Source organism: Syngnathoides biaculeatus, chromosome 1, assembly GCF_019802595.1.
Source record: "Syngnathoides biaculeatus isolate LvHL_M chromosome 1, ASM1980259v1, whole genome shotgun sequence".
Lineage (NCBI taxonomy): Eukaryota > Metazoa > Chordata > Actinopteri > Syngnathiformes > Syngnathidae > Syngnathoides > Syngnathoides biaculeatus.
The window spans coordinates 12,817,779-12,843,269 of record NC_084640.1 but is presented as its reverse complement, the minus strand read 5'-3'; the positions used below and the strand labels follow the sequence as shown (position 1 = coordinate 12,843,269).

The 25,491-nt window shown below is 44.2% G+C and overlaps 2 protein-coding genes across 6 annotated transcripts; one reads left to right on the top strand and one right to left on the bottom strand.

The window, feature by feature from the left end:
* Positions 1-1,820: 1,820 nt before the first annotated feature.
* On the bottom strand, positions 1,821-16,927 carry smap2 (small ArfGAP2). Of its 4 annotated transcripts, none has more exons than XM_061817675.1 (10): positions 16,797-16,927; positions 14,061-14,285; positions 5,535-5,668; positions 5,269-5,433; positions 5,143-5,202; positions 5,003-5,060; positions 4,406-4,545; positions 4,130-4,313; positions 3,701-4,020; positions 1,821-3,193 (listed from the first exon to the last, which is right to left on the bottom strand). In XM_061817675.1, exons 2-10 carry the CDS (start codon positions 14,227-14,229, stop codon positions 3,086-3,088), a joined length of 1,338 nt encoding a protein of 445 aa, XP_061673659.1. In that variant the 5' UTR covers positions 14,230-14,285; positions 16,797-16,927; the 3' UTR covers positions 1,821-3,085. The 4 variants fall into 4 exon arrangements, with proteins under 4 accessions (XP_061673659.1, XP_061673650.1, XP_061673633.1 ...); XM_061817666.1 differs by having other exon boundaries at positions 1,822-3,193; positions 16,755-16,894; XM_061817649.1 differs by having other exon boundaries at positions 1,825-3,193; positions 13,935-14,285; positions 16,755-16,894.
* Positions 14,023-19,021, top strand: trappc3 (trafficking protein particle complex subunit 3). Of its 2 annotated transcripts, none has more exons than XM_061818105.1 (5): positions 14,023-14,163; positions 15,713-15,810; positions 16,872-16,971; positions 17,703-17,885; positions 18,480-19,021. In XM_061818105.1, exons 1-5 carry the CDS (start codon positions 14,146-14,148, stop codon positions 18,597-18,599), a joined length of 519 nt encoding a protein of 172 aa, XP_061674089.1. In that variant the 5' UTR covers positions 14,023-14,145; the 3' UTR covers positions 18,600-19,021. The 2 variants fall into 2 exon arrangements, with proteins under 2 accessions (XP_061674089.1, XP_061674083.1); XM_061818099.1 differs by lacking the exon at positions 14,023-14,163 and adding an exon at positions 15,344-15,531.
* The last annotated feature ends 6,470 nt before the right edge of the window (positions 19,022-25,491 follow it).

The window sequence follows — 25,491 nt, the reverse complement described above, 5'->3', positions numbered from 1 at the left end:
CTGTACTTTTGGATCTTGTATGTATATATTTGGGTTATGTCACTTAATATGTCAAAGTCCCCGTCACGGAAATTCGCATTAAGTTCCATATACTGTACTCGTATATACAGTATACTAGTCCTCTCTAGTATGACAATTCAGTGCACTGTTTAAAAGTTACCCATATGCACAGTTTGAATATCCACGCTGTGCTTGATTATAGGACAATAAACAACAATGATTTAATTAAACTATACTGACCATAACCAACATTAAAAAATGTACTGAAATAAATATTTGACAACAAACAGCTCTAACAGATTAAATCCAAATATATTGTAAGATTCCTCAAAGTTAAATACTAGTAAACTGTACTTAAATGTACTGTAATGGATGAACTTAGTAGGCCCTGGTGCAGGGGTGTCAAACTCACTTCTATTGCGGGCCGCATTGTAGTTACGGTTTCTGTCAGAGGGCCATTATGAAAAATATTTAATTGACCCATCATACTTACACACGAAATTTATCAACTAGTTTTGGAATCAGAAATCAAGGGCAATGGGTTTTTCAACTATTGTTGATGTTTGCTAGCACAAAATCACTTGCGATATCTCAACGTCATCATTTATGATATGACATCTTGTCATTTTGGTGCAGATTTTAACATAAAATATGATATGAATATGATTCGCATGATTTGCCTTCGCGGGCCACATAAAAACATGTGGCAGGCCACATCTGGCCCCCGGGCCTTGAGATTGACACCTGCGCAGTCGCACTGAACTGTGACACTAGTTTGGACGAAAAGCGTACTAGTATCTGGACCTTAAGATGGATATCAAGGCTATCGAATTACTTACTAAACCACAGCACAGGTTGTCAGACTCCACCGAAGGCCCACCGTAGTCCCCTTTAAACGACCCCCAGACCATTCCTGTCCCGAGCCAGCAAAAGCACAAACGCCCCTGAACGCGACAAACGACAAGGACAGAGCAACTCCGGGCGGTACCCGCGGGAAACACGGCGTACACGCACGCCGGCGATGAACACCTCGGCGTCACGACACAAACTTGTTGCCGGCGTCGGCGGTCTCGTCAAACTGGCCTTAACCTTTCCACGGGGGTGTTCGCAAAAGGGCAACGTGTCGCGGAGCGTCTTTGTGACGGAGGGGTGGGGTGGGGAGATGCAGAGAAAGCGGGGAGCTGTAATTTTCTACCTGTGCTTTGTAAATGTTTTCTATGTGCAGTATTTGATAATGTAAAACTGGTATTTTTGTGGTTTGTAAGCTGCAAAATTGATTACTTAAGGTGCACGTAGTTTTTTTTTTTTTTAAAGAAAATCAGAGGGTTACGATGAAAAAAACAACAAAAAATGCCAACATTTTGTTTTCAGAAGCCTGTATTTGCATGTATTTGACCCAGCAAAGTCAATAAAGTTCATTTGAGTCACAAATACCGGTTATGTGTGCCCTTCAAATCCATTTTTTTTTTGTATGTGCATTTGTTGGTTGCGCCTTTAGTGGGTGATTCCCGCAAGAGCGGCAAAACATTATTAGACGGCGCTTGTCTAAACGAAACTCCTCTCCACACTTCACCGTAGTTCCTTGTCACCTAAATGCCACAAGAATGCGCCAAAGCAACACTTGAACTTTTTTAAATTCTCAAATAACTTCATTTATCGTGTACCTATAATCGTTTTCGCATGATTAGAGTCCCTATTATTATTAGAATCACAATTTGTAAATAATTCAACTATAGAAAGAATTGTTAACATAATATTAATAGTTGAACAGCAGTGATACATGAAGGTTAAAAAAGGCAGCATTTGATCAAAGCAATATTTATTCACTCTATTTCCACAGAGTATTTTATTTTACAGACATTCTCATCATGTGTAAATATGACACCAGACGGTAAAATGTCCAGTATGAAATAAAACCCCAGTCCTTATAGAAAGTAGGCGATAATAAATCTTGTTCCAGAAGCACAATTTACAGTATTCAACATGATCTTGATTGACGAGTATTGCAAATGTTACATTCCTCCGTTTGTTTTCATTTCACGCAAAACAAACACGACATGACTGAAAATCCGATTTGATTTATCACCTGTCGAACTGAGATGCAAAATAACAATAAAAAAGAGACAATTTACAATCATGCCTTCATGCGTTTAATTAAGAATACATCGCAAACAAAAATCAGACATTCGTGCGTCGATTCTCACGCTTCAAAACGACAAAACGCACGAAGACGTACTTCACGAGGCATTTTGGTCCCATTGCAAAACAAAAAGATCGGCCATGTATTCCATTTTTTTTTGATACGCACTCAACACATACATTCGAGCCATTAAAATGACATAACATTGTATAAACATTCTCTTCATGCAGTCTGGTGGAAGTGTCTGGTGACTAGTTAGTTCAGATATATCAATCCATCCATTTTCTTCACTGCCTATCCTCACAAGGGTCGCGGGGAGTGCTGGAGCCAACCCAGCTGTCAACGGACAGAAGGCGGGGTATACCCTGAACTGGTTGCCAGCCAATCGCAGGGCACATGCAGACAAACAGCCGCACTCACAACCACACCCACGGGCAATTTGGAGTGTCCGATTAACGTTGCATGTTTTTGGGATGTGGGAGGAAACCGGAGTGCCCACCTGGAGAAAACCCACGCTGGCACGGGGAGAACATGCAAACTCCACACAGGCGGGTCCGGGATTGAACCCTGGACCTCAGAACTGTGAGGCCAACGTTTAGCTGATCCACTGTTCCGCCTGCTTGAAGATAACGCTAATTATAAACGCTCAAATTGCTCCGATACAAAAATAAGAAAAGTACGATTCCCAGTCGCCCCTGACCCTGTTGCTGCATGAAGGAAACGTTCCCAAGGCAAGTGCGGATATTGGTGAAGCTTGGCCCAGGTGTACGAGGCAGGAAGTGGACTTGGCTCGGGGGCGAGGAGAGAGGAAGAGGTAGTTGGACTTTCCTTGTTCTCCTCCCTCCTCCGTCCTCCTTGTGTCGGAAAAGCTCAGGCAGAGAGTCCCGTCCGCACAGTTCTGGTTGAGAGGAACTTCACAAGTTCACTTTGGGGATCGACGCTATTTCATTTCCAGACGTGCGCGGTCATGTGCGCCGACGTCGGGGCCGCGTTGCTCCCTGTGGGTTGACTGTTGACGCTGAATAAGTTCGTGCCGGATGTGTGCTGAGTCATCTGAAAGATTGGGATTTAAAAAAAAACAACAACACTTATTTCAAAACACATTTATTTGTATATAAATGCACCCCAAAATATTGCTAGCATAAAATGGATAGAATTTAGTCAGTGTAAGCGCATGTGCCTTTAAGAGGCGGGGCTTGTTGCTGTGATGCTAGTACTGTATTACTAGTGAGCACAAGAGCAACCAGAATTTTGTACCTTAAATGTACCACTAGTAAGTGTTTACTAATAGAATTACTCAAATTTATCCAATAATGCCTTAACTGGACCACTAGTGGGCATTTCTGTGCAACTAGTAAAGTCCAAGAGGCTACTAGTGCAGGAGTCTTGTTTGTGTTACCAATGAAGCACAGTTGTTTACCAAGCTTTAACTGTGTAGTAGGATGGCAAATGCGGCACTAGTATTGGGCCAAATACTACATTTAAAACAGTTCTATGAGTGCACTGAAGTGTCTCATACCAATGAGGACCGGGAGCATACTAGTACACACGAGCACATACTTGTCCAAAGTTCCACTGCAGCTGCTGCGTCGCAAGCGCTTGCTGCTGAGGCAACAGCGGAAAGCCTCCAGCCCCCCGATGCGCCATCATGCCAGCCCCCTGCTGCTGCATCACGACGCCGCCTTGCTGAATCATGCCCGGGGGCACCCCGGCGCCACGGTGGGCCAAGGCGCCTTGGGCCGCCATGAAGCCGTTCCGGTGCTGCCCCATCACGGCGGCCTGCGACACGACCATGGCCCCCGCCATCCCCCCGGCATGAGCTAACGAATGGTAAGACCCGTACGGGTGTGTCGGGTAGCCCATTTGGTTCATATACAATCCTGCGGGCCCCCAAAAAATTAAGAAATTTCAGTCCAGAGCCAAAAGTCTCAACTATTGAGAGTACCTCATGTACAATGCCTTAAAGAGACAACAAAAAAGATCTCGCACCGTGGGGGGGCGCCAAACCGCTCATGTGCACCGACGGCGTGGAGCCGTACAAGGACAGGATGGAGTCCTTGGACAGCTTCCTGAAGGTGCCTTCCCCCTTTCTGGGGGCCGGATCCAGGAAGAGGCTGAGGTTTTCGGGCACAGAGGCGGTCACTCTGCTCTGAGGCAAAAAGGTGGAGGCAGCCTGAAGATGATACAACTTTTGTTTTAGTACCCTCCCACCACAAAAGGAGTATATTCCTCATAGAGATAGGTACAGAAATATGTATTCCATACTGTGTTCTTTGTGAAGGAAGCAGAAGGATCTGAGATGTGACTGAGGAGATCCAAGGCAGGGTGCAGAAGATTAGAACCTGGCGGACTCTCAGTACTGGCGGGAACACCATTGGACGCTGCAGGACTTGGAGCGGGAGCATCTAGGAGATATTGCAAACATGGACCTTCTTATATTTCATCCAAATTCAAGTTGATGAACTATGGTTGGCGCACCAGGGTGCAGAAAAGGTCCTTGTTGAAAGTAGGGGCTAAACCCGGATGTCGACTAGTCAAGGAGTCAAATTCACAAACGTTTCAAGCCGGTAGTCGACAAATCCAATTTACTGAGGACCTTCGACTTGCCCGTTTGCTGCCGTCGGCCGACGAGAACGTCAAAACGCGTCCTTACGTGAAACTCGCCCCTGAAAAAATCTCAGTGACGTCATCGATTATTCGACTCTGACTCGAAATCCGTCACAGTGGAGTTGGCTACAGAAAAAAATCTCAAGTCATCCCATTGTTCAAAGCAGACAATTGTCTATGTTTTCATAGACAATTCGAGAGCTCTCAACATGAGTTCCAAGGCCTTATTTTTGTTGGTGTGTCGGGGAACAATACCTAATCCCAGCAAGTCCGTAACACACTGCGAGTCCATCTTTGGGCTGACGTCTTTTTTCTGTCAAAAAACAGGAAAGAGAGTCAATAAATGCGGCAGACTTGCACGCGAGGCAGCGTTCTTGCGGCTCTGACAAACTCACAATTTTCATTTTCTCAAACACGACGGGTTCCTTGGGGATGTTCTCGCAGCTCTTTTCTTTCTGCGTGGAGAATGTGTCTTAAAATATCGAAGCTCTCGAGTGCGTTGCGAGATTCTGCTGACTCACCCTGAGCATCTGGATGTCGATGACCTTATCCATGTACTTCTTCTTGTCATACTTGTCCCGGATGAAGTTCTCTGCCGACTGGTCGCTCTCGGGCCGCTGGAAGCATTCGGGTAGGAAGGCTTCGTAGAGGCGTTTGGCCTTGGCATTTCCCATTTCCTGAACACACTGGAGTACGCAACAAAATGCAACCTTCTTTTCTGTGAGCAATTTTGAGGCGTGCATCTCATTTCAAATTGCATCCATCGCAGATAAAAATGTCACCTGACCTGGACCTGCTCCTGCGTCCACTGGTCCAAGTTGACGGACTTGACTCTGGAGATGTGGACCCCGAGGTTTCGATGAATACCGGCGCATCTTATGCAGATAAAGATCCCTAAATTCCACGAAGCCCATCTGGGACCTGGAAGATAGATCGATTTGGACTTGATGGAGTATTCAGGCGCTCACCCTGAACACGAAAGGCTCTTAAAGAAGACAAGAGGGAAAGAAAGCAATTATTTTGTGTCCCGTTACAGAAAGTCTTGCCCGAGACCTCAATTAAAAGCCACAATTCAGCGGGGAACTCATTTAATCTCGTGTAAATCGGGCAGTGTCCTGACAACATAATAGCTTCCGAGAGGGCCGGCAGCCTATATTAACGGAGACTGAGAAGAAGAAGCCTCGCAAAAACACACGGAGGCGCAAACAAGCAATTAAACCTGCACACAGTAACTGTAGGTCACAACAATAGGTACAACTGGATATAATTCGGTCGAAAACGAAGACACTCTGAATCGATGGGAGGCTAGTTCTGATCTCACTTGCTGCCGCAGTGGGGCTCTTTCGGCACTAGATGGTGGAAAAGCCCTGGAAATGGAACTTCCTCAAATGGAGCCCTCACCCCAATGAAAGAGGAAGTTGTGTATTTGTAGAGAAAGAGAACTTCCTCTTGAGTTTGGTTCCTGAGGCAAATGAATAATGGCATCAAATCTTGGTCCCTGTTTTGTGACGGATGAAGTATGTTGTTTATTCCTTGGGGAAATAATTGTCCGCACGAGGCCTTTTATTTATATTTCGGGGGCAAAATGGGCAGACATGGCGTGAAGATAAATCAGAGTTTAGCAGACAAGTCTGTCTGGCTCAAGAATTAGCCGTCACGGCGGCTAATAATAGAATTAGTGTGCAAAGCCTGCTTAACTGCAGCAAACACTTGTGAGGGATTATCAAATATGTGGAAAACTCCCCGAATGGACCAATCAGTTTGTCCGCCTCATGTTCTCGCCACTCTCACACGTTCATCCCTTTCGCCACGATTCGACCTTTTTGTCCCCCCCCCCCCATCTGAATTATTGCAGTTTCACACTCTTGTAGCCAACGCCGCCTTTTGTTTTCGATTGGGCTCCGTCTAATCGGAATAGAACAGCTCGACTTGGCCGGGAATGAGATAGGATAGCGGGTCTCCACGCTTTAAAAAATGGTTTTAATTCTCCAGTTTTGTAATTATTTTGCTCGTTTTTAATCAAACTTGGGAGCCGCTTGATCGAGAAAAACTAAATCATTTGGTTTATGACCAGTTCGGTATGATTTTTCACTTATCTGCAATACGCAAACACTTAATTCAGTTAGTTAATTCTAAATTATGCTACTGCTATACTGCTGTAGTGCAGAGTAAAATATTACTGACATATATAATGATGATACAATTAATTATCATACTCCAAATATGTCAGTTGGATGAAACTATTGATCTCCATAATAGTTCTCCTGAACACTGAAACTTGAAAGAAATTGTAGACATTCAAATGAAAAAAAATTTGTCACATTCTCAAGTCATATTTGAAGAATCCATCCATTCATTATCCAAGCATCTTATCCACACAAGGGTCACAGGAGAGTTGGAGCCTATTCCAACTAGCCTCAAGTGAAAGGCAGACTACACTCTGAACTGGTCACCAGTTAAATATCAACACCATCATTGAGCGGGAATCGATCCCACGCTACCTGCACCAAAGTCAGGCGTGTGTACCATCAGTGACTCCTTACTTGAATAATTAGTGCAAATAAAAACTCCAGGTACAAGCCACTAGCTTCGGTCTTATTATTGATCCGCACAAAACTATCCACGCTCGGCATAACATATGCCCCACGCACCAAAGGTCACCTCCCGGAGCTAATTATGGATGTGCGGTCCTGATGTTTGCAAAAGGTAACATGGTAACCAGATAAGCTCTGAGGTGGGGGAGGCGTGAGATGACTTCAACACGTGTGGAATGAATCACGCCGGCGTCTTTAGTGGCCGCCCGTAAGGCGTTATTGTACTGTTTACTGAAACCGTGCACACCTCCGGCTACTGTGAACAGAAATAGTCGGGAGAGTGGGAGGCAAAGTCCGAAAAAGAAATGAAATGTTTAAGGGATCTTTGTGATACCGTCGATACCAGTGACAGGCAGAACCACTAAGTTCTCAACAAGTATACTGCAGAAGGTACAGATAAGATGTGTCCACCAGTTGCCGTCTACCGAAGATGACACAAGATGGCGGCAAAGCACTTAGAGAGGATCGTAATGTAACAACACTGTCCATATAGCATGTACACATCATGAACCCATGTCGCATAAACAACTGCATTCAAGATGTAAATGATCAATACCTTCAGTATGAGCAATGGTACTACCTTAAAAAAAAACACACACACACACACCAGCACAATCATCCATCCATCCATTATCTACCGCTTTTCCGGATAGGCTTCAGCAGCGATACCCAGACTTCCCTTTCCCCAGCCACTTCTTGCAGGTCTTCCGGAGAGATTCCGAGGTGTTCCCAAGTTAGCCGAGAGACATAGTCTCTCCAGCGTGTCCTGGGTTGTCCCCGGGGTCTCTTTCCGGTGGGGCGTGCCCGGAACACCTCACCAGGGAGGTGTCCGGGAGGCATCCGGATCAGATGCCCCAGCCACCTCATCTGGCTAATCTAAATGCGGAGGAGTAGCAGCTCGATGCTGAGCCCCTCCCGGGTGACGGAGCTTCTCACCCTATCTCTGAGGCAGAGCCCGGACACCCTGCGGAGGAAACCTGTATCCGTGATCTTTTTCTTTCGGTCATGACCCACAGCTCATACCAATAGGTGATGGTATGAACGTAGATCGACTGGTAAATTGAGAGCTTCTCCTTTCGATTTAGCTCCCTCTTTACCACACATCACTGCAGACGCCGTACCGATCCGTCTGTCGATCTCCCTCTCCGTTCTTCCCGCACTCGTGAGCAAGATCCCAAGATACTTGAAGTCCTCCACTTAGGGAATGACAGAAAATTATAACGGCAAAGCAAATTAGACGGGCTTTTAGGAGCCACGTGGGGAGAGAAGTAGAAACGGTGTCACTTTTGACTGTGTGCAAGTTGCTTTCCAGGAACGCCGACCGCATTGCTGTATGATTTGTCTATGATAAAATTTTTGCCTTGGCCCAACAAAAGCAGGAAAACACTGGCTTACGCTTTGACAACGACCCCAAAGAGAGTTTCTCGAGGTGACTGTTGAATCATCGTGGAGCAAAAAGACCATCAGGTTTGCCTCAAAATCCTTCAACAGCAGTTATCTTGTGATGAGCATTGTGCACAGGGGTGGATCATAAAGTTATGAATGCAAAACGCACACACACTTTTTAGCCACACTTGCTGGCTTGCACGCACTCACACACGTGCACGTGAAGGCCGCAGGTGCACATGGCTCATTAGCCGACATCCCGCAAGGATAAATTCTACTTTCGGCGCTTAATCCCTCCGAGCTGCAGGTATTGTCAGCGCTTGAGCACTACTTCATTTTCAACACCCAAATACTCCTGTACAACGCGTTGACACGGGCATTTATTTGACGAAATGTAATAAATGTCACATTTGTTTTGTGACAATGTGCAGTAAGCATCATCAGTATCATTTAAAATATACATTTTTCTGCCGCAACACGAAACCGTCAAAAGAAATCTGGACTATTCCTTTAAAAATGTCTTAGGGAAAAACTGATCAAACTTGAGAAATGGGCGTTTTAATGCAGAATAATCTAATAGTTAGTTAGTTGCTCTTTGCAGAGGATAAAGAATATATGCCTCTGAAAGTAGTAATAACGTGTGTTTATATGTGTGCACGCATGCACAGACTTATCCTCCACTCCCCAGCACCCTAAAACCCCTTCAGGACCCCTAAAGCTATCCGGTGACCCAGCAGTGCCGGTTTATGCTAACAAGCAGATGGACCCTCATGAATAATGTACAGTACTTACATTCGCACCATATGTGTCGCAATGTCAGCACCAACCCATGAAGACTATTGCTGGGAATATAGTCATAGCAATGCTGGTTATTATTAATATTCACACGTGGATTTTTACTCATTGCGCTAAATTAATACATAATTGTGCAAACCAAAGACCAAGTTGTATCCCTCTTTGGCCGTGTCACGCTCTCCTTGACTTCGTGACTTCTAGGCAGGGCTGGCATCTGACTTGGGAAGACACGTGAGAGCCGCGGGCAAGGGGAGGGTCTGGGGCGTGTGGGGTGGTGGTGGTTGGGGCGCTTCACATCGACGTTTAGTTGAGAAGACAGTGAAATCATGAATAATATGGAGACCGGGTAACATCTTAGCATGAATATTGCAAAAAAATATACTGCTTTTAAGGCTCCAGGATGCCTGCGACCCTTGTGAGGATAAGCGGCTAGAAACATGGATGGATGGATATACTGCTTTTATAAAGTAACTATACATAAACACAACGTAATAAAACCGAAAGTCACACGTGTCCACTGTAGTATTCGTATGTTGACGTGTGCCTTCAAGGGGCGTGGCCTAGAGAGTGGTTAGCTTAAATCAAGTCATGACTCAAGACCTACTTTTGCCACGCAAATATGTGACAAACGGCGACGTAAGGCTAAAACGTCGCCCCGAAACAAAACGATTTCCTCGCAAGATGCACGCAGTCCTTGCCTCGCCACTTCCTCATTGCGTCTTTTTGCGGGTTGGCGCGCGTCGGCGCTGTGGGCGCGCGCCGGTGTTGCCACTTCCTCCTTCAGAAATCCCCGCGGGAGGGAGGTGAGAAACGCACGGTAACGAGATTACGACAAACCCAGATGAGCTGAGTTGAGAGGCGGATGTGGAGTGGCCAAAAGCTTTTAGGGCGCGCGCTTGTCTAATTGTTTTCGTGACGGCAGCCCGCGAGTTACGCTTAAAAATGCACCAAGGTGTGTAAAGGACGGATAGCGGCTGTCGGTTCACGAGACTGATTATGAAATCATATCGTACTCTCCACTTCGAGTATTTCTTCTTCCGGCAGTTTTTCACTTTTATTTGACGCATTCGAAAACAGATTTTTAACAGTAGCGGCCCTTTTTGTCACTAATCTCCTCTGTCATCTAATTACACATCGATTTACAGCCTGCACTCATACGCACGCGAATCATAATTAAATTTCATGCAGAGCAATGCAAAGAGATGCTGGATTATGTATGTCTGTAATGTGTAACCAACCGATCCCATGCAACCATTCCCAGTTATAAAAGCACGAAATTTCATTCGCTGGGTTCATTCACTCAAGCTTCAGTAAATAAGTCTACACATCTTTGTTTGGATGCCATAGTAAAGAGAAACAATTGTGATTATGTGGTTGCACAAGTGGGCACACCCTCTTTCAACTGGGGATGTGACTGTATTCAAAATTAACCATAACATATTAAAAAGGGGCGGCATGGTGGATCAGCTGGTAAAGCGTTGGCTTCGCAGGTCTGAGGTCGGTGAGGTCTCGGGGTGGGCACTCCGGTTTCCTCCCACGTCCCCAAAACATGCAACATTAATTGGATACTCTAAATTGCCCATAGGTGTGATTGTGAGTGCGACTGTCTCTATGTGGCCTGCGATTGGCTGGCAACCAGTTCAGGGTGTACCTCGCCTCCAACATCCATCCATCCATTTTCTTTGCCGCTTATCCCCACGAGGGTTACTTGGAGTGCTGGAGCTATCCCAGCTGTCAACGGGCAGGAGGCGGGGTACACCCTGAACTGGTTGCCAGCCAATCGCAGGTCGCATTGAGACAAAATAGAGGCACTCACAATCATACCTAGGGGCAATTTAGAGGGCACAATTAATGTTGCATGTTTTGGGGACGTGGGTGGAAACCGGAGTGGCCACCCGGAGAAAACCCACGCAGGCACAGGGAGAACATGCAAACTCCAGACAGGCGGGGCCAGGATCAAACCCGGGTCCTCAGAACTGCGAGGCCAATGTTTTACCAGCTGATTCACCGTGCCGCCCCTTTTGGAATTACAACTGGAAAATTCAACTTTTGTTTCATCAGACCATACCACATTTTCCCAAGAGCGGCATGACAAACTCTTCTCTAGTGCAGTTCCATAAGCGAGCGCGGCAATAAATACATTCCGTGACAGCATCAGGGATTCACGAAGAAGATCCTGTGCGTTTTTCTCGTTCCTCGTACGACCATGCCGAGCTACATATCTCGTCTTGTTTTGAGACAAGGTCGAAAGGACTAATGAATAAATCACAACATTAAAGCACTCAAGAGCCTGCTTGCTGATTCTCATTAAATATTTGTGAGGGCGGCAACTCATGTGACTCCTGCCTCCATTTAGCAGGTAAATAACAGCAAAAGAAGCACACACACACGCATGCGTTCTCCTGGAACCTGCTGAGTCATTCCACCATTCATAATATTCCCGTCAGGAAACCAGAGAGGATGCCAGCGCCGACTTTCATCGGAGGCTTTATAGCTGAGATGGAAGTGCTGTTCAGTCGTGAGGCTAAGTTGCGTTCATACCTCTCAAGATCTGAAGTCGACGCAGACGCTTTCCCCACACGTTGCAACCCTCCCGGGAAGACTGTCGACGCAACGTGTCATCCGTCCGGAAGGACTCAATGGTCACTGTTGTTCCGAACGCATCCAAACACGCCTTTCGCCAGACACCTCTTAACTCTCACATTCACACTGTTGCGGAGTGGGAATTGAACTCGGGCTGGCTGCACCAAAGTCGAGCAAATAGAGCAATACACCATCAGAGACCGTAGGTTTCATCCATCCATTTTCTTTGCTGCTTATCCTCACCAGGGTCGCGGAGAGAGCCGGAGCCGTCAACGGACAGGACGCAGGGTACACCCTGAACTGGTTGCCAGTCAATCGCGAGGCACATGGACACAAACAGCCGCACTCACAATCGCACCTACGGGCAGTTTAGAGTGTCCAATTAATTTACCATGTATGTTTTGTGGAGGGGGGGGGGGGGGGGGGGGCAATGCTTTCCAGCTGCACCAATGTGCAGTCATCATAAGTTTCCAAAAGAAAAAAAAACAAAACAGACACTTGTCCCAACTTTTTCTACTTAGCCTCATGTCCGAGACGTCCCTATTTGTGTCCAAAACAGGTGCGTTGATCCATGTGGAAAAACAGGTTTCACAAATACATGAAGATATCGAGTCAATTCATGGACACGCAAAAAAAAAAAAAAAAAAAAAAAAAAAAAACTCCAGCAACACAGTTTGTACAGGAAAACAACCGTGCTGGGAAATAATGAAATACTATATAATATATATTGCTTTGTCAAAATAGACTTATTATTTATTCAACCCTTTGCAGATGAAGAAACGAGGTACATAGACCAACGTAACAGTAGCTTGATTGATTGATTGATTGATTGATTGATTGATTGATAGTTTTGGACCTCATATAGCAGAATATGAACCAGGGCGCATTTACAATGTTGATGTAACTAATTTGGAAAAGAAAGATATTCCCCATCTTATCCAAGATAATTGCTATAAGTTGTCTGCTATAAAAATATCCATCCATCCATTTTCTTTGCCGCTTATCCTCATGAGGGTCGCGGGGAGTGCTGGAGGCTAACCTAGCTGTCAACGGGCAGGAGGTACACCATGTAGTGGTTGCCAGCCAATCGCAGGGCACATAGAGACAAACAACCAATCACACTCACAATCACACCTATGGGCAATTTTGGGTGTCCAATTAATGTTGCATGTTTTGGGGATGTGGGAGGAAACCGGAGTGCCCACCTGGAGAAAGCCCACGCAGGCACTGTGAGAACATGCAAACTCCACAAAGCCGGGATTTAACCCGGGTCCTCAGAACTGTGAGCCCTATAAATATATATTTTTAAATGATTTGCGGGTGTATTACGTCACATAAACCCCACAAAACATACAGTACATTGTGTGTTTTTTTTCCCAATAAGAGAGCACAATGGAAATTAAAAGCAAAACTGTTTTGTGTGCATAAAAGTTTCATTTTCATCGTGTTGAGTCAAAATGCATATCGAAAATCTCTTTTCCTCATTTTTTTTTTTTACACGTATTTTTCAGTCCATACATTTACTTTTACAAGTATCTGCAGGTACAAAGAAAATTCTGGAAAAGAAGTCCATGCATGATATTATTCCATCACAACCTTTCCAACCAGTGATTCCCTTCGAATAATAACACGTTTTAACACTAAACGATCACCATTTTCAGTTTTTTTTTTTTTTTTTTTTTTAACATATATTCTCTCGTGTCTCGTTTCATAACGGATGCAAACATTTCCAAGAACAAGGCTGGCGAACGCACCGGTGCATTCGCCCGGAGATAAATACACGCCACGCGCGGCATTGCAGGTAGCACTCGCTCGAGACGACGACCCACCTTTTGATTCGCAGTCCGCGCAGAATTTATTCTCGTCCAGCGCCAGCAGAGAGTTGAGCACCGACTGGTACCTGTCGACGTCTTTCACGGATTTGCCCGTCATCGTCGAGCAATAGTTGAGCTCACCTCGGTCCGTCCGCGGATTCCCTGACGACCGCCTCGGTTCGATTCCTGGAAGCGGGTGAGCGGCACGGTGGCGCTCCTCGATGGGATGAGGAGGAAGAGGAGGGTGAGGAGGATGATGATGATGATGTTGAGGATGATGATGGTTGCCGTGGTGGGGATCAAACAGCATGCGGATAGCGCGAGGTGCACGGGCTGTACTGTAGTCCCACCAAAATGCAATTCCCGCTGATAAAATAAAAGTAATATTCATAATAAATAACAATAAAAATAGTAACAAATCATCGAATTTTTCTGCAGCTCTCTTAAAAAAAAAAAAAAAAACGCCACCCGACTTTCACTCAACTCGCAATTATTCAACTTCGGCGCTTCCCCAGAGACAGCAAATTTACATAGATAACGCCTGCCGCACGATCATACGTCAACGTCGTCGTCATATTGAAAGTGGCAAAACGGCACGTTCTTGTCCCTTTTTCTCGATGACCACATTCATAATTAAAAATACGTTTTGAATAAACCTTTTTTCAAGTCTGATGTAGCCTTAAAAATATTTTCCACAAGTGATTAGACTTTAAGAATCAAGCACTCTTGTTTCTGTTAGATATGCATTAGGTTTTGCTGATGATCTATATCCTTAATAGTTGTATAGCAAACATTTATGATAATTTAAAAAAAAAAAACAACGTAAGTCGTTATTGTTGCTTGTTCCCCCAATATAATTTGCCAAGATTGGTGCACTCAGACGAGGATCGTAACTTTCTGACGCTTTTTTCCTTTGACTTGTCTTAGTTTAAAGGAGCAAGCGACACATTTAATATGGCGGACACGCTAACGTATCTTAGCAACGGACCGACCCGGTCCAAGCAGTCTCAATGCTTCTTTGCTAAAGATTTTGCCAGAATTAGCGACACTGCCACCCTGTGGTCGGATAAAGCGTGACACCTATGGGACGATTCGTTTTCTGTTTGCTTCTGTTCCTCCTAAACGGAAGAGGGCAGTAAATAAAAGACCTATATATATATATATATATATATTATATATATATATATATATTTTTTTTTAAAGGATAACCCTACACGGAAATCGCATTTCATGTTCTTCAAAATAGAGCTCACACACCGCAATATTAATTTTGATTTGCACAGTAATCGGGATACGTATAGTGTACTGTAATGTAATGTAAATAAATGTATGTTTAAAAATATTTAAATGTTATCTAAGTGATTTTCTCGTGAACGCTCCTCTAGTACTTCAACAGTTTTATTTTCGTGAATAACCGGATGTAGTATATATTAAAGCTAACTTGATAGCTAAAAGAAAGCGACTGTGGGTGCTAATACGGAAACAGCTCTAACGCTATCATAATAATTATTTAAAAGGATTAATATCGACTGAACTTCGTTGTCGAGTAGTCCCATTAAATATCTCCACAATGTCCCGGCAATCCAACCGCACAACAGACAGCAAAAAAATGGTAGGCAGCTCTGTAGAGGATGATGAAAATGTTGCTAATGCAAAGCTAGCCGCTAAAAAGTGTATTTGTGCACTATTGCGTGACTAGCACTAGCTTAGCCCTCACCCGTTTCCACAATTGTTTTTTTTTTATCCTCCCTTTTCAAATACGAGAACTGACGTGTAACTTCTTAACCTTGCAGAATTCCGAGCTGTTCACGCTGACCTACGGAGCCCTTGTCACACAACTATGCAAAGACTACGAGAATGATGAGGAAGTCAACAAACAACTGGACAAGATGTGAGGCTGTCAAAAGCGGCATTACATTACAATTTTATTTTGTTTTCTAACGGCAAAATGCAGATGTCATTAAAAAAAGTTATGGTTATCTCGGCTTTTGATTGAAATTACAGGATGGTCTTAAAATACACTGAAAACTTTATTGAATGCAATGTGCAACTGTTCAATGTTTTAGTACTTGTTGCACAACATGTTCTCGAACAATTAGTTTAACAGTAAAATATAATGCTTGATTCATGTATTAACCAATAGAGCGCCATGTTTTATTAAAACAGTCAAACTGTTTTTGCTTTTCCAATTGTGGTAAAGATAAGTTATCTTTTCCTCATTATGTTTACTCTTTGATGTCATGAGCCCAAGATGACACCTATCAATTCATCAACTCTACCTCGTCATTGTAAGACTTTAAACTGGATTATTTTTTATATAGTGGATGAGAGTGAATAGCTCACTCATCTGTCAAAGTCATTTTGGGACACTCCTCAGGCGTACTGACAAAGACCTAATTGCAACACACTAGATCAACATCGGCTAGGGGGATTTTCTGTTGTGAATATAGATTCCCCCCGGCCCCCAAAAAAATGCATACTCCCACTTACCAACATCATTTTTTTTTTTTGGTTTTTGGTTAAGATTCAATTTAAATGTCTTTAACTCCTCCTCAGTGATGCTTTGTAGATGTTACTTTATCTGTCGTTTCCACATTATTAATATAAGTGTATATCTGTAAATATTGTTGCCATCATTTAATTTCCCTCACGGGATGAATAAAGTGTCCATCTAACCACGAGTTGCTGCCCTGTTTACGGAATATTTCCAAAGCAAATCCCCAAAAGGGTGACCGCACGTATCGTGCGGCAACTCAAAGCAAATTGCTGGCGTTCCTGCCTCGCGTTTAGGAGTTTTTCAGCGTTGTTCAGTCGGCCAGCACATCAGAGACTAACCTTTTAAAGAATTTCAATCCTTTGCCAGGTGTTTGAACCCACCATGTGTTCAGTCTCATTACAGGAAAATGTCAATTTAAAAAAAAAAAAAATCTCCCCTCTTCTCGCTTTTCACAGGGGTTACAACATTGGCGTGCGTCTCATCGAGGACTTCCTGGCACGCTCCAGCGTCGGCAGGTGTCAGGATTTCCGAGAAACGGCCGATGTCATCGCTAAGGTGATTGGATGCCTCCAGGCTAATCAGAGCGTGACCGTGGACATCTTCCAAAGTGGGGGGGGCGGCAAGAACAGATAAAGCCGATTTAGAGAAAGGCATTTTGATGTAACATTCCTGAAATGCTGAGTGAAGGAAAGGGGAAAATCACTTTTACTCTCATATGCAGTGGATATAAGTCTTTGTGAAAATGTGTTAAGGTTTCACCAATATCCTGAATTTTTAAGTTTCAGTATGCGTTCTTATCGACAAGATCGTCAAATGCACAGCTGGCTGGGACATAATCTCGTTTCCATTTCCTGTGAAGCACGTGTTCACGTTTCACTTCCTTCCTCTTCCCGGCATGTTCTGTTAAGGGCAGTCTTCCTTCATGACCCCCCCGAGGAAAAAAAACAAAACCGAATGCAGGCGGAACCGCATGTACAACTGCAAGCTTCCCATCTGCTTTCGATGAGTTCAATGCGTCACTGCGTACAAATTATTCCGTACTTTGCGCAGAACTGAGCAGACCACAATGCGACCGCAGCAGTGATGAAGACAAACATTTTTTCAGATCATCGAACCTCCAAAATGCACACACTGTGTATTTTCCATATGCACGAGATCAGAGCGGGAAGCAGATGTTTGAAAGGAAACCAGATTTCCCGACGCTCTCTCCGCTCATCCAGATTCTCCACCGTGGCATTTTACGATCCCGTTTCCGATTTCAGCGGCTGCTCGCATCTTCTACGCAGGTGGCGTTCAAGACCTACCTCGGGGTCACCCCCAGCGTGACCAACTGGAGCCCCGCCGGAGACGAGTTCTCCCTCATCCTGGAGAGCAACCCGCTGGTGGACTTTGTGGAGCTGCCCGATAACCACAACGCCCTCATCTACTCCAACCTGCTTTGCGGCGTCCTCAGAGGAGCGCTGGAGATGGTAACGGCGCGGCACTTTTTAAAGAGCTACGTAGAGAAATCTGAAATTTTTTGAGCTGAACTGAAAAATACCTGGAGAGCAAAATATATTTTCAGTAGGAAAACCTGTAAAAAGGTAATTGTTTCCAAATGAGAACCAATTTTGACCTTCTAACTTGGACCCGCCTTTCCCGATATACAAACGCACTGAGCATTTAACGCAGCGTGGAACGTATCAAGGCTGGCTTCATGTGAGTTCTTGGTTTGTAATTATTATTGATTTATTTTTTTAAACAGTAAAATCTTGTCAATCGCTTCGGAATTACTGCCACCTACTGGACTGGAGTGTTATCCATCACAAGTTAGGACTAACTAAGCTATTTTTTTTTTCGTTACTTTTACTTCAGGGAAAATAATTCATACTTTTCTATGTCGTAGTATTTCCTGTTCCATTTCTGTTAGCCGTGAAGCTAGGAAGGCCACATTATTGTTAAGCATTTTATGGAATATCCCTGTTCGATATGGATTTGAAAAGAAATTCTAAATGTACACTTTGGAGGCTTCTTTGCCTTCTGCTGATGGAGTAGATAACGATTGTCAACTTTTTGAATTGCAGGTCCAGATGGCCGTGGATGTGAAATTTGTCCAGGATACACTGAGGGGCGACAGCGTGACAGAAATCCGCATGAAGTTCATCAAGAGGATTGAAGAGAACCTCCCGGCAGGAGACGAGTGACAAAATGATCCACGAGTCAACATATACTGCCTCATGAGCAAGAACTTTTTTTTTTTTCCTGTTTTTTTTTTTCTTTTTTGGGGGTGGTGACACTTCTTTTACAGACTTGAAAAGACTATTCCGATTGACTGGAGACGACAGTGAATCCCAACACATTTGTGTGGTCTTTGCTATGAATGCTATGAAAAACAATCGTCATAGCTGATCAGCTGCCAGGTGTGGATCTGTCACTGTTGAGGGGGGGGGGGCTGGCTTTTCCTCCCCACACTGCTTTACTCTATAACAACAAGGAAATTTTTTTCGTTGCCATATTTGGTCACTCAATTGAGTGAGTTTCCTTTTTTTTTTGTCTATATTGCTGCCACTTGTCTGGCATAGTAATAACAATGTGTGTGTTAATAAATGCTCAATTTCAAAATTTGTATTTCAGTTGATATATTTTTTTCCCCATACACACACACACCACAAATTTTCAGTAAATCCAAAACCAGAATATCCCTCACCTTTATTGAGTATTGCATTTTATTTCCCAACAAACAAATCAGAATTTTTTTTTTTTTTCAAGTTGCGCCGCTGCCCTGCAGAGGCAAACAATAGCACGTGTGTAGGCATTAGTGTGTGTGTGTGTGTGTGTCCACCGAGAATAGTCTGCCTCGCGGGCAACTGTTTCTGGTCATCACACCTGTGAATGGCTTTGCGGTAACAGGAAACAACGGACAAACTTCCCATTTAGATGCAGCGCACACCTTGTCAATAACTGCAAACAGATGTTTCTCCACACACACAACAGAACTTACATGGATAAACAAACAGATCTCACATTAGGTATATCATAAATGCCGGCTGCCAGTGTTGGCTGTATTTGGAGGATTTTTGCCTTTGTCGCGATAGGAATGTTCTCAGAATAGCCACCAGAGCGCAGTGTTTACATAACGCCTGTGCCGCTTGCATGATTGTTCAACAAGAACCAGAAGTGGGTCCGTTTTGCATTTCTGGCCCTTGAGAACTAGTCTGGGAACCTTCGACGTGCCATAATTGTAGGAGTTTAATCTTAACCTGCCAGAGTACATAAATTATAGGATAGCATTTCAGGTTTTGAATATGGAAAGGCAAAACAATCCACAGCGGGTGGCCGGTGCCAGCACGCGGACTCTTAGGAGTCATCCCGGCTCCCAACTGCACTCGTTTTAAAGGCGAACGTGAGCATCGTCAGCACGCAGTGAATCCCGTGGGCCATTAGGCGAGCTCTCAACTGTGCGATCGACTAAACACCCCGCAAGCCACTGATGTGGATGTTGGATGAAGAGCTGACAGGAAATAGTTTTTTTTTGTGTGTGTGTGCAGAATTTAGACCTAGCAGAATTAGAGGAGTATACCTGAGGGATGGACAGCTGGGTTTGTTTACTTGTGAAAACCTTCTATCTTTCTCCCATACGCTTGCACGGATGGATTGGACAAACGTATCCATAGAATTTGTGGACAGGTGGCATACAGTCTGCAGAATCAAATGAAAAGTCTGCTTACATGTGCTGTCGATATAAAGACATGCATTTCCAGCTCTGCTATGCAGTAGATAAAGTCTGCACACCCTTCATCAAATGCTGTTCAAGACGAAACCAAATAAATCTTTTCAAAACTTTATTTGGGGTGACTCGGAAGCACATTAAATGGTGGCAGGTGTGTTTTGAACGCAGCCACGTCCCAGTGATTAGAGGGTGTGCACACTTGTGCAACCAGATTATCTTACTTGCTTTGAAATGATTTGTCTCATTTTTTTTGAATGACAAAAACCTGGCAATCGAACGGGGCATATTTCTATCCATGGCATCTTTGATAGATTTTTGGGAGGAATCTTCCCTTTATTCATTTTTACAGACACTTTAGTCTCCCTGTAGCCACAAAGCAGTGCATAAAAAAAGAAGCTATTTATATCTATTGTTTGATCCATCTGGCCCCTGCTTTTTCATTTTTCACAACCCACAAGCTCCAGACGTAGTCATTATCTATCATTCATCTCTCAGACAGATATTTCTTTCTTTTTTTTTTATCAATGTCAAATGTGGGAACATTTAGCGTTATTCGGTTGTCCTTTTGTATTTGTTTGCCTTTTATAACCCGTATTTTCCATAAAACTGATCGATAGACCCGAAAAACAAGTAGTGAATGTCATGAGCCTGAGACAATGTGCTCCGATCTGATTTTCAGCCAGCTGGATTTTTCCATGTGGCCTTTATGGGAAACAAATGGTGAAAAGCAGTCTGTGACAGTCAAGTCTGCTGTTGACCTGAGCAGAAGTATGTTCAATCGAAACTCAGAAAAAGTGTGATATTTATATCTTTGTGGCGTTCATTGCATGAAAGTAACCCCGACGTCTACTCGTGTATCGAGTGTGAGTACTTTTGCAAGTTCTGGTCCACCAATGAATGGATTCAGGGTTGTGATGGCAACGACAGAAACGCTATTTTTCAAACCAGAAACCAGTGTACCATCAAAATGAAGTTGTTATTTTTAGTTCAATGCTGTAATAAAGTGTTGCGGGTGTAATTATCAGTCGTTTGTCCTCCGCTCGAGCGTCTGGGCTCTTTCTAATTTTCATCTTTGTAACGAAGTGCGAGTCATTCACTGGTAATTTGCCTATTCCACACAATCCCTCTTTACCACTGTGTTTATTTGCGCAATTAATATTTCATAGACTTGGAGACCGAACGCGTCCTGGACGCCTTCCAGGTGTGTTGAACTTTTGCTCACCCCCTCATTCGCCGGTTCCTTCGCGCCGGGTCTGGTCAGCAGAAAGCGGGGAGATGACAGCAGGATTGACAGCAGTGTTTAAGTGTGAGCGAGGAGGAGAATGCAGTGAGTCAGCGAACAAGTGTTCTTGGTTAAAAGAACAGACGGGGAGTAATGTTACTCGCCGGAGAAGCGGAGGTATGATGCCGTTTTTCTCGATGACAATGTTGTTGACAGACCTGAAAATTTCATCCTTCATCCATCCGACAACTTTAGCGATCATTTTGGAGTTTTAGGTTGTTTCATCTCTACTTGGGGCAGTGCTATATTAACGCCTTAATGAATAGATTCTGGTCTAGCAGTCATCTTCTGCAGTTATTCCTCACACTCTTTTTTTTTTTTCTTTTTTCTGGTTCCCGACATCAGTCCCAAATCTTCCCGCTCCATTTAAAACCAGAAAGCTACGATTTCGATTTGCGGCAGCAATCCAGTTCCATACGGGTTCGTGTTCCTTGTCACCTCTCGACCCAACAGTTCGTAACTATTCTCAAAATCTTCTGGGACTTTTTGCTTTCTTTTGGAGCAAGTCCCTTATTGACTTTGCATTACATCTGATCCCGTATGCTTGTTTTTTTTTTCCCCTGGGGGGGGCGGGGACTCAACATGATCCGAGGGAGTTCTCGGTCACCATATATAACCGAATATAATCCGCTTAGCATCTGCAACCCATTTCGACTCATAGTCACTAAATAGCGAAATCATATGAGTCAAACTTTGGATTTGGTGTCGCATTTATTGTATATCTAGTTCTACTAGGTTTTCTCACGGATGCCGAAATCAAATGGAAGTCGAATGACGACAAATTTATCAAGTTTAAAAGAAAGACCGCAGAGAAATAAAAAACAATTTGGTACACATCAGTATAATGACATGTATCTGTGGTACTGTATGCGCAAGTATGGTGTGGCGGAGAAATATGTTAGAATAGCACAGGACATGTATGAGGGCAGCAGAACAGCGGTTGGGTGTGGTGATGGTGTGACAGAAGAATTTAAGGTGGAGGTGGGACTGCATCAGGGATCCGCGCTGAGCCCCTTCCTGTTTGCGGTAGTAATGGATAAGCTAATAGAAGAGGTTAGACTGGAATCCCCTTGGACCCTGATGTTCGGAGACGAAGATTAGCCGAAGTAAAACAGAATATATGTGCGTGAATGTGAAGAGTGAAGCTACAGGGAGAAGAGATAGCGAGGGTGGATGACTTCAAATACTTGGGGTCAACAGTACAGAGCAATGGAGAGTGAGGTAAAGAAGTGAAGAAACAGGGGTGGAACAGTTGGCGGAAGATGTCTGGTGTTCTATGCGACAGAAGAGTCTATGCTAGGATGAAGGACAAAGTTTATAAAACAGTGGTGGGGCCGGCCATAATGTACGGATTAGAGACAGTGGCACTGAAGAAACAACAGGAAGCAGCATTGGAGGTAGCAGAAATGAAGATGCTGAGGTTCTCGCTTGGACTGAACAGGTTGGATAGGATTAGAAATGAGCTCATTAGCGGGACAGCCAAAGTTGGATGTTATAGAGACAAGGTTAGAGAGAGCAGACTTATATGGTTTGGACATGTCCAGAGGCGAGAGAGTGAATATATTGGTAGAAGGGTGCTAAGGATGGAGCTGCCAGGCAAAAGAGCGAGAGGAAGACCAAAGTAAAGGTTGATGGATGTTGTGAGGGAGGACATGAAGACTGTGGGTGTTAGAGATGGAAGATGCACAAGATAGGCTTAGATGGAAAAAGATGACACGCTGTCGGGACAAGCCGAAAGGAAAAGAAGCAGAAGAAGTATAATGACGTACTTTAAGTCACTTGTTAGTTATGGTTCATCCCTGCTGGGCAAGGTAAAGTCTTGTTTTCCGTTTCTCCACCGTCCTTCTTTCTCAAGCTCTTGGGATGGGAACCGTTAAGCTGTTTTCGCTCCACTTCCAATTTCCTCCTGTTCTTTTCTTCTCCTCCATCTCTCCTGGATGAAGCGTTTTTGTGATTTTTCTTTATGATACAGTTCCTGATCCTCCCTATATTTGTGTCTCATTCTCACAATAGTTTTTCAACCTAAGTCTTTGGGTTCCTGAAACCGCACCCGTTCAAACTGGAATTTTATGTAACAACCACAAAACTTTCCAGGTTGGAAACACTTGACTTGAGTATGGAGTGAGTAGGAGAGAGAGAGCGAGAGAGGGAAAAAAAAGTCAAACGTATAAGTTTACACCGGCTGACCTTGAGGGCAGACTGCACCTGTCCTCATTATTCCGGGGCCCGTTCCTCCAAAGGCACAGACGCAAGCAAATATTTATATCGACTCGATTAATTCCAATTGAAAAACAGGAATGCGAATGTTCTGCTTTGACTTAAAGTCAAACCAGCCCTCTCTCCCACAGCATCGGGCTTTAAACAACATGCAGCTGCAGAAGACAGGATGTCACCGTTCAAAAGTGGCAAGCATCAACTCAATATGTGCCACCATTTTGAATGACAAAATACACGCACACATGCATCCTGGTCAAACTGCCAACTCATCAATTTCAATTTTATGTCCGCACTACATTCTCCCCACGCTGGCCCGAGTGATTGGAAGGGTTCTGGATGTCTTATTAGACAGGGCCAGACATTTCAGGTCTGTTCGTATGATTTTCCATATAAAAGACACTCGACGCTGTCACGTTGGGAAACGAGAAGGCCTCAAATCTGAAAAGTGTAGCACGATTTGAGGCAGATTCGCAAACGTGTCGGCGAGTGCGTGTCATTCCTCCGTCCAACCTTTGTGGCGCTCCCGCAAACACAACCAGAGCTACGTTAATTAAACTTAATTTGTGCGATCGTCTTGGATTATGAAAACATAGCTTTCGGCCTTTGTGTTCATCCTGCACGACTGTGCCGGCCATATGTTTCCGCTCAACGGCGTTCGAACAGCGCTGAAGAACTAACATTTTTTTTTTTTTTTTTAACAATCCACTTGACAGCAACCCACAAGGTCTTATTCTATTCTAAATGTTGTTTTTGGATCGTTGTTGTTATGACTTGATAGCTGAATCCCGATTCGGTGTTGTGATGTAACAAAAAAACATTTACATTCCCTTGGGACCAACCCAAAATTTTTATGTTTGCATTTATCGTGTCCCATCCACCCATTACTCCTTTAATGGCTTCGTTTCATAACTTTGCATTCAACTCGGCTTGTGATCCATTTCACATTAATCATTTAATATGAACCTATTGCCCGACACAGCCTTGCAGCTTCGATTTTTCAAGGAAGAAAAGACCTTTAATAACACTGTCATTACCAATTTTAATTTTGGCACATCACGCGGTACCCTGGTGAAAGGGAGACCTCAAAGACATGGACCTGGAGGGAAGAAGATGATTTTGGCAATTTGTTTTGGACTCATTCTCATTATTTTCATTCTTTAAACCCAAGTTTTAGGCCATATTTCCTTTGAAATTTTCAAGTCTGCCTTTCTCATCCACCAAACCATCTCTTGAACAATTGTACACAACCAAAAGGAATATTTTCCCATGTCCTTGAACATTGCATTTAATTCTAAGTTTCTCGGATGAGGTTTACACATGGCTGAGTTTACAACTCTGGCCCACGTGAGCGCGCATTCTGTACATAATCTTCACCTGTGGGGCCCGCCCGTGCCTCTCGGCCGCTCATTCCGCACGGACGTGGTGAAAGCCCTCTCCGCGGTCCTCATAAAGCTCGAACCTTTTTCCAATTAGCTTCCCGTGTCGCCTCGGTGGTGCTTACATCTCGTGCCAACGTGACCCAGACCAAACACACGCTGGGTTCGCTCCCCGCAAGAACCACGGGGAGAGGATAAGGGATGAGGCTGTCAAGGGGTGTGTAGCATTTTGTCAGGACTCCCACAGCGCGGGCCGACTGTCAACGTCCACATCAGTCAAGAAGTTTAAGGACAGTCATATGGTTCCTATAAGGGGAAAAAGGAAGACAAATTTGGATCTGCACTTTACAGGAACAGAATAAGCCAGAATCGTTTGTGCCTTTACTGGACCAGACTAAAGGATGCGTCATGTCAGCACCATCATCTGTTATTTTCATTATACAACAAGCTGATTGTCACTAATAGTCCGTTTTCTTTATAGTCTCTTCTCT

Excerpts from the sequence above, each read along its gene's own strand:
- smap2 (XM_061817649.1), bottom strand. The coding sequence starts at position 14,229 with ATGCTGTTTGATCCCCACCACGGCAACCATCATCATCCTCAACATCAT. Across the intron at positions 4,546-5,002 it reads TACGGACTTGCTGGGATTAG|ATGCTCCCGCTCCAAGTCCT; the intron begins GTATTGTTCCCC and ends AATATCTCCTAG. Across the intron at positions 4,314-4,405 it reads CTTCCTTCACAAAGAACACA|GCTGCCTCCACCTTTTTGCC; the intron begins GTATGGAATACA and ends TATCATCTTCAG.
- trappc3 (XM_061818099.1), top strand. The coding sequence starts at position 15,490 with ATGTCCCGGCAATCCAACCGCACAACAGACAGCAAAAAAATG. Across the intron at positions 15,811-16,871 it reads AACAAACAACTGGACAAGAT|GGGTTACAACATTGGCGTGC; the intron begins GTGAGGCTGTCA and ends CGCTTTTCACAG. Across the intron at positions 16,972-17,702 it reads CGGCCGATGTCATCGCTAAG|GTGGCGTTCAAGACCTACCT; the intron begins GTGATTGGATGC and ends TCTTCTACGCAG.